Consider the following 11,713-nt stretch of genomic DNA (forward strand, 5'->3'; position numbering starts at 1 on the left):
TAAATAAATAAAAATAAATAAATACATAAAAAATAAAGAAGCTATGGGCATTAGAGAAAGATTTCCTTCTTCGCTTATTCAACAGAAAGCTGGAAGTGGACCTGTACGCGTGGGAGAGGGTGAAAAATTGCCATGACGTCGAAATGGGGTGAAAAAGGGGACAGAAGTAGGCCAAACATGGGACCATAATGAGATGAAAATGAGGTCAAAATGGGACAAAAACAAAGTGACGTTCGCGCACACCTCTACAAATTCCGACTAATCACGTCAAAATAAACGCACCCAACGAGAAACGAACACCTGAGGCAGGTAAATACACAAAAAAATAGGGCAAGCAATGAGGACATGGGGAGGAACCGATTCATGGGGATGCAAAAAAAAAAAGTACGCTCTTGTAAAAACGCTTTCCTCTCTAACCTCGTGGTCTATTCCGTAGAAGGTGTCACTATGTGCGTACACGGCAAAGTGGTACGTCCCCTGTACTAGGTCTTCCAAACTGCATGCAGGAAAAAAAAAATAATAATAAAATAAAACTAATAAACAAAAAAAAAACAAAATGGTGACAAACAGAGGAGATATTTGAGAACGACGTGAGGGAATAGGAGACGAAGATGAAGACATAAAATGCTGGGTATAGCCCTTGCATCTGTCGCGTGTATCCCCAAAATAAGTGAGGCAGTTGGGGCAGGTTCCCTACGTGAACGAGACGGATGATGTTTTCTTTAGGGCCGAATTGTTGAAGCGCTTGATGGAAATCGATTCGTCTTGATCACAATCGTGCAGGATGGCGTACCTATTCGGCAAGGCAAGAGGTGCGAAGATGTTAGAAAGCACGGGGTAGGCTTATGGAAAAAGTATGTGTTTCAGTTCGCAAGGCTCTGTTCCCTGATAAGCATAGGAAACCATGCGTAGGCACAAATGCGTACACACAGCAAGTGCACAGCTGCTCTCCCTACCACTGCACATTCGCACTAGGGGTGGCACCAGAAATGGCATCCTGCGACGCTTTATGAAAGAAACAAAAAAAAACTCTAATGACAATTTCGTTCGGATCATGATGTTTCATTTGAAAAAAAAATTTATTTTCATTTTTTAGATGACTCACACAAGGAATGCTGACAATGTTATATTTCTTTTGCGGAAAATCGTTACTAAGGTTAATACTTTTGCGAAATAATTTGATGCTGCTAGTTAGAGAGGGGATTTGAAAAATAAAATCCAACTGAGAGGTATGGAAGATGTTAAGTGAATATAAAAAGGATTTATCAAATTTTAGTAGGTCCTTTAAATTTTTGATTTGCAATTCTGCCAATTTGGCTAGCTGACTGTCCTTTATGTTCTTAATCAGGTGCAGGGAATTTTGGCTGGGCTGAATTTTCTGGTTAATGCACTGATATATGAGGATCAAATTTTGTATATAATTATACTTGCCAAAGAGTAAGCATATGTCAATGAATCCGTTAATAACTCTTGCTATTTGATCCATGACTAATTTCAAGTCGATGTTATAGTCTACCGTTTCGTAGGTGCATTCATACAGACGGGAGAGGAGCAGGAGATACGTTTTGACATTTTTCATATTCATGTCGATGTCTAGGGGAATTTGGTTTCTCAGTTTCACGTTGTACTTGTCTTCATTGTGCCTCAGGGGGACGTCATCAAACTCCCTGGCCTGCGCGATCAGGGCGAACAGCCCGTAAAAGTTGAGTTCCTTTGCCTGCGCGAGGTGGCGGCGATGATGACGGCGGCGCGATTGGCCGTGGTTGTTACCATCGTCACGGTGGTCGGGGGTGGTTGATTTCTCCTCCACGCAGTGATCTTCGTTCGGTGAGCCGCTTATCTCCTCGTTTATCTCGCCGCTTATCTGATCGTTTATCGCTTCTCCATAGGTGTCTTCCCCCAAGTCCATGGCTGCCTCTCCGTGATCTACCACATGGTTGCCATTTTCGAGGTGTCCACTGTGCTCTTCCGTCTTATCATTTTCGCCTTCCACACCATTAGGCCGCCCACAACTCTGCTCAATCATTTTGTAAAAAAAAGACACCGTTTCACATTTCAAGTAGTACACGGAGGCAATATGCCCCAGGGGGGTTGCGCAATAAGTGTGCATGTAATCCTCCATCGTCACTTGTATGCACTTATTGATCTGCAAAAAGCTGATTGTACTGTCGATAATTTTGTTCACATGCTCATATATAACCTTCTTGGCTTGATTAGACAACGTGTTATTATCAAATAGTTGGACATATTGCACATCTTTGATGTAGTAAGAGGGGTTCGAAAAGAGTCTTTTAAAGTAATACGACTTGGTAAGGTAGTTAAAAATGTCTTCCCTGTTGTTTATAACTTTGGAGCAAATTTCTGCATTTATGTGTTCATTTAAATTTTCAAGAATATTGGATTCTATATTCATAGGATGATAGAGAAAATTTTTTATTGCATTTTTTCTTCTTTCTTGGACTAGCAAAATGGCTAAAGCTTTGTCGTCAAATTGTGGTCTTCCAGCTCTGCCAATCATCTGTAGTAAATCTGTGTAGGAAATATCTTTGTACTTCTTCGTTTTGGCGTCGTAGAATTCATTTCCCTTTATGATTACTAGATAGGCTGGGAGGTTAATTCCCCATGCTAAGGTGGACGTGCATATAAGTATCTGAATTATTTTATTTAAAAAAAAATATTCTACAATGTTTTTGTCATTTTCATTTAGCCCAGCATGATGGATTCCTATTCCGTACTTGAGCAAATCTTTCAAGTGTTCATTTTCGATTATGTTCAGGTAGTTTTGGAATAGCATGTTAGCTACTTGCGTTTTTTCTTCTACAGATAAGTTTTTGTTCATTAGGGCGGTGTAATCGGGCAGATCATTTGGTTCGTCGTCACCACTGTCGTTGTCCAAATGGCTGTCATCGTCATGTCCTCGTGCGAAATGATTCGAGTTAAAGCTACGACGACGACCTTGGTGCTCACTTGGTTCCTCCCCATGTTTTGGAATCCCTTTTTTTTTTTTTTTTTTTTCTTTTTCCCGTCCTTTTTTTTACTACTGTTAAGTAAAAACTGGATATGGCTTTTATCATTCAGCAAATTTTCCGTATGCAAAAAGTTGAGGTTGTGAGAACTGAGATTCAGGGAAATTATGTCGTATCCCGTAACTCTGGTTTGTCTCCTGGACGAAACAAATATTAGTACATTCTTAGATTGTGCATATTGGTTAATAGCATCGAAGACGTTTTTGTTCATTACGGACATTCGTGCGCAGTATGCCTTTTGGGTGAACCCTAGAATGTGCGTTTTACAAGGTACTATGCGGCATGAGGACGGGAAATTAAAAAGGTAGTTTTCTTTCACATCTAGCCATAAAATCAAATCGTCTACACTCGTGATGACGGTGGTTAATCCAACGAGTCTTATTTTTCTATTCAAGTACTGTTCCATATTTTTAAATCGATTAATTAAAATTTCAATGACACCTCCTCTGTTTTCCTGCCCCAGTAAATGTATCTCATCAAAAATGATCAAATTGACGTTTTGCACGAATTTTTTATTTTTCCAATTTCTGGATATAACGTCTAATTTTTCCGGTGTACATATTATTATGTCACTTTCTGCGATGTTTTCTTTATTTTCGTTCTTATCTCCTGTCAGTTCAATTACGTTTTTGTTTAGGAGGCTCTTAAATTTGCTCGTCCAGCTCTTGTGTCGCTCATTTACAATGGCTTTCATGGGGCATACGTACACGGCTTTTTGGCGTTCGTGGTGCAGCAGGTTCCTCAGGATGCACAGCTCTCCGATGACGGTCTTGCCGCTTCCTGCGCGGGGTTAATAGGTTGTGCGGTTAAGAGGTTGTGCGGTTAAGAGGTTGAGCGGTTAAGAGGTTGAGCGGTTAAGAGGTTGAGCGGTTAAGAGGTTAAGCGGTTAAGAGGTTAAGCATTTAAGAGGATATGTCGTTGTGCAGCACGCGCTGCGTATGGCGATATGCCCATGGCGTGGTGCTTCGCGCGCTTGCTGCCGCGCTCCGCACCGGGGCAGATTCACCGTTAAACACAGCGCTAACGAAGCCGCTTAGCAAGGCTACCTGTAGGGGCCCCCAGAAGGATATTCTCGTCCGTGTGGAACGTCGCGTGGAACATCTGAGTCTGAATAGGGTTGAAGTACCGGAAGGGAAAGAACTTGATGTAGCTAGCGATTTTCAAAATTTGCGTCGATAGGGGAATGACGGGAAGGATTTCGGAAAATATATTAATTTTCTGATTAATGAACAAGTTGTTTGTATTGAAAATATGGACGTAGGACAAATTGCACCAATTCATGGATAAAAACTGGACAGTGATTTGAGGGGGCATTTGATTTGAGAGAGGGAATTCGAAAGAAATGTCATGGATTTTTTTCCTGTCTTTTTTATGAATAGAGAACTTTTGGAAATATAAAATGTCATTATTGAGTGTATTCAATAAGAAAAGGTGAAAGTTTTCCTGAATGTCATTCCATTGGTCTGACCAAATAGTATTGGTGAGTTGCACTTGGAGATTTATTTTCATGATCGTCTGTGTTATGGGCTGAATGTATCCTTCGATGTGTAAGTTTGGAATTACATTCTTGTAGTACAGAATTTGGTTGGTGTAGACTTCATTTCTTAGAAAGAAAAGAAGTTCGCTTTTGGTTAACGTGTCGACAGATTCGTGTGTTAGTTTTTTTTTTTCTAGAATGTTTACCACGGACTCTTTTAGGTAGACCGTGTAGTTTTGATTTTTCCGGTATCTCCCCTGTGGTGTGTCATGGAAATCATGATTATGACCGTACTCCTGCTCCTCGGAAATTTCTCTCGGATTTACGTACTTCCCCCTGTAGAGGAGATGGTTCGTGTGAGAAGCTGCATTATCTTCTGGGGGAGCGTTTCTGTTTTTCCCCCCTTTGGCGGGGAGGCTAGAAAATGTCATGTTCTTCTTTTCTAGTAACTCGTTTCTGTAGCAGAAATGCCTGAAGACGCAAGAGTTGATGGGAAGTCTCCTCAAAATGGATACAATAAGATTATGGGTGTTCATAATTAAGTTGGAAATATTTTTGAGGATGTTAAGGCATATTTCATAGTAGGCATATAAAATGCGGATGATGTTCTGTATGACATAGTTAATTTCGCAAATGAGGGAGAAGTTATTTATTTGTATCCTTCTCAGATAGGATTCGATCAATATGCGTAACGTCATGGATTTTGATTCGTCGTACTGTTCCTTAATTTCACATCTACTTTTTAACCACAGGAAATCGTTCATGTCTTCATTTCGAATTTGTATATTTTCGAATTCTTTTGATTTGCTGATAACGTCGATGACTTCTACGTAATTGCTTCGGTCAATGTTTGCCGCGAAAATGCCGATGGTTTGATAATCCACATAGTACTTGGCTGCTATGTGTCCATAGAAGGTTCCTATAAAGTCGTTTGTCAGGAGTACTCTCCTTACTAACTTATTTTCACTCAAGTTTTGAATCGTCTTTAGGATAATTTCCTTTCTTTTGTTGTACAGATGTATGTCTGTGGTCAGATCGGCATCGTACAGGTTGGGGGTTTTTTTCATTCTGACGTACAGGTAGGTATATTCTAGCCACTTGATGCCATCCTCCACATTTTTGGTTGTCCCTATGCTTATTTCTGCGTTTAAGTGATTTTCTATATTTTTTAAAAAGCTCGATTCGATGATGGTATTATTGGTTAGCAGTTTGATATACTTGTACAGTTTTGTCCTTTCCGTTATGAGGATAGCATGTCCGTGATCTTCGTACTGCGGTCTGCCGCATCTTCCGAATATTTGGTTAATGTCGAGAATGTCCATATCTTCCATTTTTCCGCTTTCAGAGGAGAAAAAATTGGTACCTTTGATGATGACGGTATGGACAGGTAGGTTAACTCCCCACGCTAGAGTAGAAGTGCAGCATAATACATTGAAGGCCTTTTTTTTGAATAAATCTTCCACCAATATTTTGTCCGATCTCGACATGCCCGCGTGGTGCACGGAGCAGCCAAATTCATAAAACTGTTTCACATACATGTTATTCGATTTTTTAATTCTCTTATTTATGTTACTATCTGTGTAGAGGTTAGTGACGAAGTAATCGATCTCACCATTTTTCACAGCATAGTCTATTAGGAATTGTATCGTTTTATTGGTGTCATTTCTTGAGCACACAAAGATGATGCACTGCTTGTCTTTCCTCAGCGCATTTATAATTTCGCCATAGGCATATATATTTTTGGCTGTATTCAACTTGTTCATATTTTTTTCATGTATTCCGTAGAGCGTTTTGTCCAGCTGGATGGATCGGTAGCTTTCATTGAAGTAGAAACACATGTCCTTTTCCACTTTTAGAAAATCCCTCACGTCGTTGTAATTCGGTAGCGTGGCTGACATGGCCATTATCCTTCTCACCGACTGGGACGTTTCCGAGTATCGTAAAAATCGAGCAACAATCGTTTCGATCACGTCACCTCTGTCTGTATTTAGCAAATGTACTTCATCAAGGATCAGGCATTTGATGTGCTTAATTAATGACTCGTCAGATACCGTGGTGGAGTAACTGCTATTTCTTAAAAGGATGTCTAGCTTCTCCGGGACGGTTACTATTATGTGCACTTCTTCCAACTGTTTGGAGGTAAGGCTGTGCTCCTTTGTGTACTCGCACACCTTTAGGTTAAAAATTTTTAGCTTCCTTTGGAAGAGGTTGGTTATTTCGAAGACGAGGGATTTCATGGGGGCTATGTAGATAATTTTGAATTCTTTTGCGCTTATGGAGTTTCCACCGCGGGAGGGGGCCTCGTCGCTGGCGCCCTCGTCGCTTGGGGGGTCCTCATTCAGGGGATCTCCGGTGGGGAGGTCCCCAATTGGGAGATCCTCATTTGTGGGGTCTTCATTTGGAGCGTCCTCATTTGGAGCGTCCTCATTTGTGGGGTCTCCATTTAGTGGGTCCCCTTTTAACCGGTCCTCACTTGGGAATTCCCCTTTCAGGGGGTGATGGATCACCTGTCCGTTTCGCTGCGCCTTATGTATGTTTGCATGGTTAATCTCCTGGGTGCTCCCGTCGTCACCGCAGCGGACCAGGTAAGCCTGGGCGACTCTTTCCAGGCTGATCCCGTTCTGTTCACAGAAGAGGCTAATCTGCTGCAGGATGACCAACAAGGCGATGTTGGTTTTTCCACACCCAGTGGGCGCCGAGACGAGTAAATTCTTATTCGTCTGAAAAGCAGCCTTAAAAACTTTGGACTGTACATAGTTAAAATGTTCGAACTCGAAAATGTATCTGTGCCAAAAGGGCAACACCTTGACGGGAACTAACTCGTCTTTACTGAATTGAAAGTTCTCTAATCTGTTGATCCTCACTTTGGTCACATTGTCTGTGTAGGAGTAGGAGGTATTTCTGGGCACCTGGATTTCTTCCAATTTGTTCTCTTCATTAGGTATGTAAATTTTTTTCACATCTCCAAAATTGTTTTCTCTTAATGTATATAGAAAGAAATCTACAATTTTTTCGATGTTTTCCTTTTTTATGAAAATATTTTTTCTGCTGTTAATTCCGTCCATCGTTTTATCAGTTATGAAGAAATTCGATGCGAGAATTTTTTCCTTTACATCCACATACTTGCTTAACAGTTTGATATCTCTTTTTATGTTTTCCTTGTTCTTAATAATGTTGAATATGAAATCGATGTGTTCTTCTCCTAGAAGGTCCAGGAGGCTATTTTCCAAATTGTCCCTTGTCATAGTTGTGTAGATAATTTCTGTAAGAAGTTCGTTCATTTCGTTTAGGCTTATCTTTTTGATTTGATTTCTTCTGTTCAGAATGATGTACCTGTCTGTGCCTTGGCTGAATGCTTTTCCGCTATTTAAAATTTGTTCGCAGGTATCATGCACGTACATCAACCCCGATTCTCCTCCTTCGAGGTGATCCTCCTCATGGTCCTTCGATCGCCTCTTCGCTTTCGACGGCTCTCTCTGCTTGTGGGTGCCATTCCGCATGTGCTTCTTCTCCTCGCGCATCAGGCGCAGGAGTTTCCGTTGCAGGGTGTTGCCCCATCTGCCCCTGCGATGGACGCATCGGCTCCAGCTACGCCTGTGGCTGCTGTTGCGGCTACCATCGAGACTGCTATGTAAACTGCTATGTAAACCGCTATCTAGACTGCCATATGAATTGCTATCTAGACTTCTATCTAAATTGCTATCTAAACTGCTATCTGAACTGCCATATGAATGGCTACCTAAACTGCTATCGCCGCCGCTGCGATTGCGACTTCCCGCACGCCCTACTCCGCCGCAACTTCTGGAGAAGGAGCTCCTCTCTATGTACGCCACCGCCTCGTCGATGTCGTACGTCCCGTGCTTGATGGAGTATTCATAGTACGAATTTCCCTTCAGTCGATTGTTTAATCGCGGCTTCATTTGTCCGCCCTTGCCCTTTCCCTCCTGCAGACAGGCGTTAATATGTGGTTGCGCACGTACACGTACCCTTGTGGGCAAACTCACTTACGGCGTTAGCGCTTTATCGTGTTGTGAGGCCTTGCCGAGAAGGACCCAAAATATTGAGAGACACTATATCGTTTCAGGCGTTTCTATGTTTATTTGTTGGCAACAAAAATGGTGGTCTTTTTTTCTGTAATGATAAATGAGACGACTTCACGTGGCACTGCCAAATTTCGAATGTATGTTGCAGGTAAGCAATCCTTGCATATATACACATATGGTTAGCACTTTTTATGGCACTATACCTCAGCACGATGAGCATACTTCGTTGTAGAGGATTTCGAAGTTATGATTCCTCTACATAGTTTGGCTTTGTTTTTTTCTTTGTGCTCTTCTTTTCACCTCAAGTGATGCGTAATTAACTGGCCAGGTGAGGGGCTTTGTCCTTACACAGCATTTATTCCGATTTGCGTTCATAATTTAGGGGCCCTCTATGAAAAGAGTTTTCTGACCAAGCGGTTAAAAAGTGTCCCCTCTTGTATAGCATTATGTGCTGATCCTCTTTTGGGGTAGGCTACATCTGCATACGTTGCTACTCGTACGTCAAGTGTAGAACTTCGACTAAAGAATGAAAATGTAAATGAGCGCTTTTAACCCCTGCATTGTAAATAGTGGTCATCTGATCAGCAGGATAACGTGGTGGCAGAATGAATGGATCCGAAGTTGCCCATATAACCTTGTGATGCACAAAAAAAAAAGCGGTACCTTTCTACAATAAAAAAAAAAGAAAAAAGGAAATCCCTTTCTTTCCCCTGAGGCAATTCTGTGAAAAAATGACTAAAAAGTTCTGACGCCACTTAACAGTAGGGTTAAAGGGGAAAAAAAAGTAATAATTAAGCAAATTGGGAAATAAAAAAAATTATTAAAAATATGCGGGAAAAGTATTATTTTTTTTTAAAAAAGATTAGTTATTAGTGTATGTCCCTCCCCCTGCTGGGGAATGGGGGGCACTTCCTACACATGTAGGGCGTAGGGGGGAAAATACAATAACGGGTAATACAACTTGACAGTGATGCATTTGTGCAAAAAAAAAAAAAAAAAAAAAAGGAAAGGCAAAAATAAAACAATTGCGATTCTTAAAGCAAAGGCACAGGGAAAATAATATATCAGGGAGAAATTCCAAAATAACGAGATGGTGAAAAGTGCCAAAGGGGTGATAAAAAGGGGGCGAGGGGTATGCGAAAAAGAAAGCACAACATTTTACCCAGTTATATATAAAAGAAAAAAAAAAATAAATAATACAGGAGAAGAAAAAAGATGCAGTAGAATCAGGACAACATCTGGACATAAGAGGAGGAGGGTAAAAGGAAATGGCACTACCTCCATCAGTTCCATGCCTGGGTGCTCTCTTTTCGCGGTGAAGTTAAAATTGGGTTTGGGTGGTTCGCTTTCCCCTTTAGCCTTTCTCCGGGTGAGGGGAGTTACAAAGGCATACATATGGACACGCGGAGAGACTCGCAAATTCATCTGCTTCGCACAAATGGGTCGTAAGCGGTCTGCACACCACTGGAATGATGGTCAAAGGGTCAACACCCGCAGCAGGCGGGGTCTCCATGAAATTCCTTGTGGACGTCCAACCCATCGGTGGAGCTTTTCCCACACGTGACAAACTTATGTCCAAATAGGAAGAAACCAATCGATAGGCCAGCCACAACGGCGACGAATAAGCCCACATTGAAAGTCATAACGATTAGCATTAATAAGTAGTCCCATGAATAAATGATAAATGACAGCACAGATCTGGCTAAATTGTTTTTAAAAAGAATTACACTCGTCATTACGTTTGTGTCTTTGGTTTGCGGCAGGGCCTGTTCGGCGTGCAGTCGGAGCAGCTTCAGTAGGACTGAGAATACGCCGAAAAGGAGGCATATGGCAAGGGAGATGTAGTAGGACGTTTCCTGGAGGGCAATGAAGGTGTAAAGTCAATGTATAGGTGGTGAAAATATGAGATAAGATAGTGAGCGGGTGGCCAGCATGAGACTAGCAGACGGAAAGCAGATGGTGTGCGACACGGTGTACCGCTTAACAACCCCCGTGGCGGCCTGCGTGACTTCGAATACGGAGATCAACCACTACTGAGAGGGGATCTTCGCTCGCATTACCGTTTTGGTTTCCCAGAATTTAAACAAAATAATCGTGTGCGTGGAAAGTTGAAATGTCATGGGCATTGGCATGGCCATGCTGTGGCCTGTGATACTTCCACCTCCATCATCGCCGCCATTTTCATGGGCAGCTCCATGCAGTTGGAAGTTATTTTCCTGCTGACCCTTCATGTGCTGCTGAATTATATTCCTATACAATTTGAAATTGTCCCAGCAGTCATAAATAAAGGCCAGTTTTTTTTTGCAGCAGTTATGGGCACATTTTACATGTAATGAAGGTGTGCACTCTGCATTATCCCTTGAATTTTTATCATCCTCTGAATTCTTGTCATCCGCTGAATTCCTGTCATCCGCTGAATTCTTGTCATCGTTTTTTTTCTCCTTGGAGTTCCCCGTTGAGCCTTTTTTCCCACAACAGCTGTGTCCTTTGTTTTCGTTGTTCTCTGGTCCATTCTTCCCGTTGTTCTTTTGGGCCGTCGTTCCACCCATGGTCAGTAAGAAATTTATAACTAGAATTATTAAAAGCACATTCCAGATGTTTTTATTCATTTCTGTTTTGCTTGTTTGGGGTAGTAAAAAAAAAAGGGAAAACGATTACACCTAGGGAATGGAAAAAAAATCATATCAGAAATGACTAAGAAGTTAAACAGAGTAGAATGAGATTAACCACGTAGATGATTAACTTTTAGGATCTTTTTTTTTCTTTTTTTTTTTCCCTTCACCCTTGGGCACATGAATAAATAAACTACACGTGATGTACAGTTATACACGTATGCATAATGATTTAGGATGGCTCTTCGTAAGTTATTATTTTTCTCCAGGAAGTGCTGCGCAAAGTTTATATTCACCTTATGCTATTTTCACAAGGAAAAAAAAAAGAAAAAAACGCACCGTCACCACGTGCAATGTGATTGAAGCATACACATGAACACAGCAAACCCACGCGTAGAACATCAAGCAGGCTGTACAGCGGGAAGCGCGATTTAATTTGTTATCGTGTGTTTGTGTAATTTTGCACAAAATAGGGATGCATAAATGTATGCCTTATTCTGCAAAATTGGCAATTGCCCATGTGGTTAAGCACATTTTAAAGCTTGAAATTCTTTG

The 11,713-nt window shown here is 41.4% G+C and overlaps 2 protein-coding genes across 2 annotated transcripts; both read right to left on the reverse strand.

Moving 5' to 3' along the window:
- Nucleotides 1–74: 74 nt before the first annotated feature.
- C922_00397 (adenosinetriphosphatase) lies at nucleotides 75–8,423 on the reverse strand (the record flags this gene model as incomplete). Its single annotated transcript, XM_008816014.1, has 6 exons — nucleotides 75–101; nucleotides 418–496; nucleotides 698–793; nucleotides 957–2,916; nucleotides 3,039–3,806; nucleotides 4,073–8,423. The coding sequence occupies 6 exons, from the start codon at nucleotides 8,421–8,423 to the stop codon at nucleotides 75–77; spliced, it is 7,281 nt and encodes a 2,426-aa protein (XP_008814236.1).
- Nucleotides 8,424–10,030: 1,607 nt separating this feature from the next.
- On the reverse strand, nucleotides 10,031–11,155 carry C922_00398 (hypothetical protein; the record flags this gene model as incomplete). The annotated part of the gene is made up of 2 exons (XM_008816015.1): nucleotides 10,031–10,402; nucleotides 10,607–11,155. 2 exons carry the CDS (start codon nucleotides 11,153–11,155, stop codon nucleotides 10,031–10,033), a joined length of 921 nt encoding a protein of 306 aa, XP_008814237.1.
- Between the last annotated feature and the right edge of the window lie 558 nt (nucleotides 11,156–11,713).

The sequence above is a fragment of the Plasmodium inui genome (assembly GCF_000524495.1).
Source record: "Plasmodium inui San Antonio 1 unplaced genomic scaffold supercont1.1, whole genome shotgun sequence".
Classification (NCBI taxonomy): Eukaryota; Apicomplexa; class Aconoidasida; order Haemosporida; family Plasmodiidae; genus Plasmodium; species Plasmodium inui.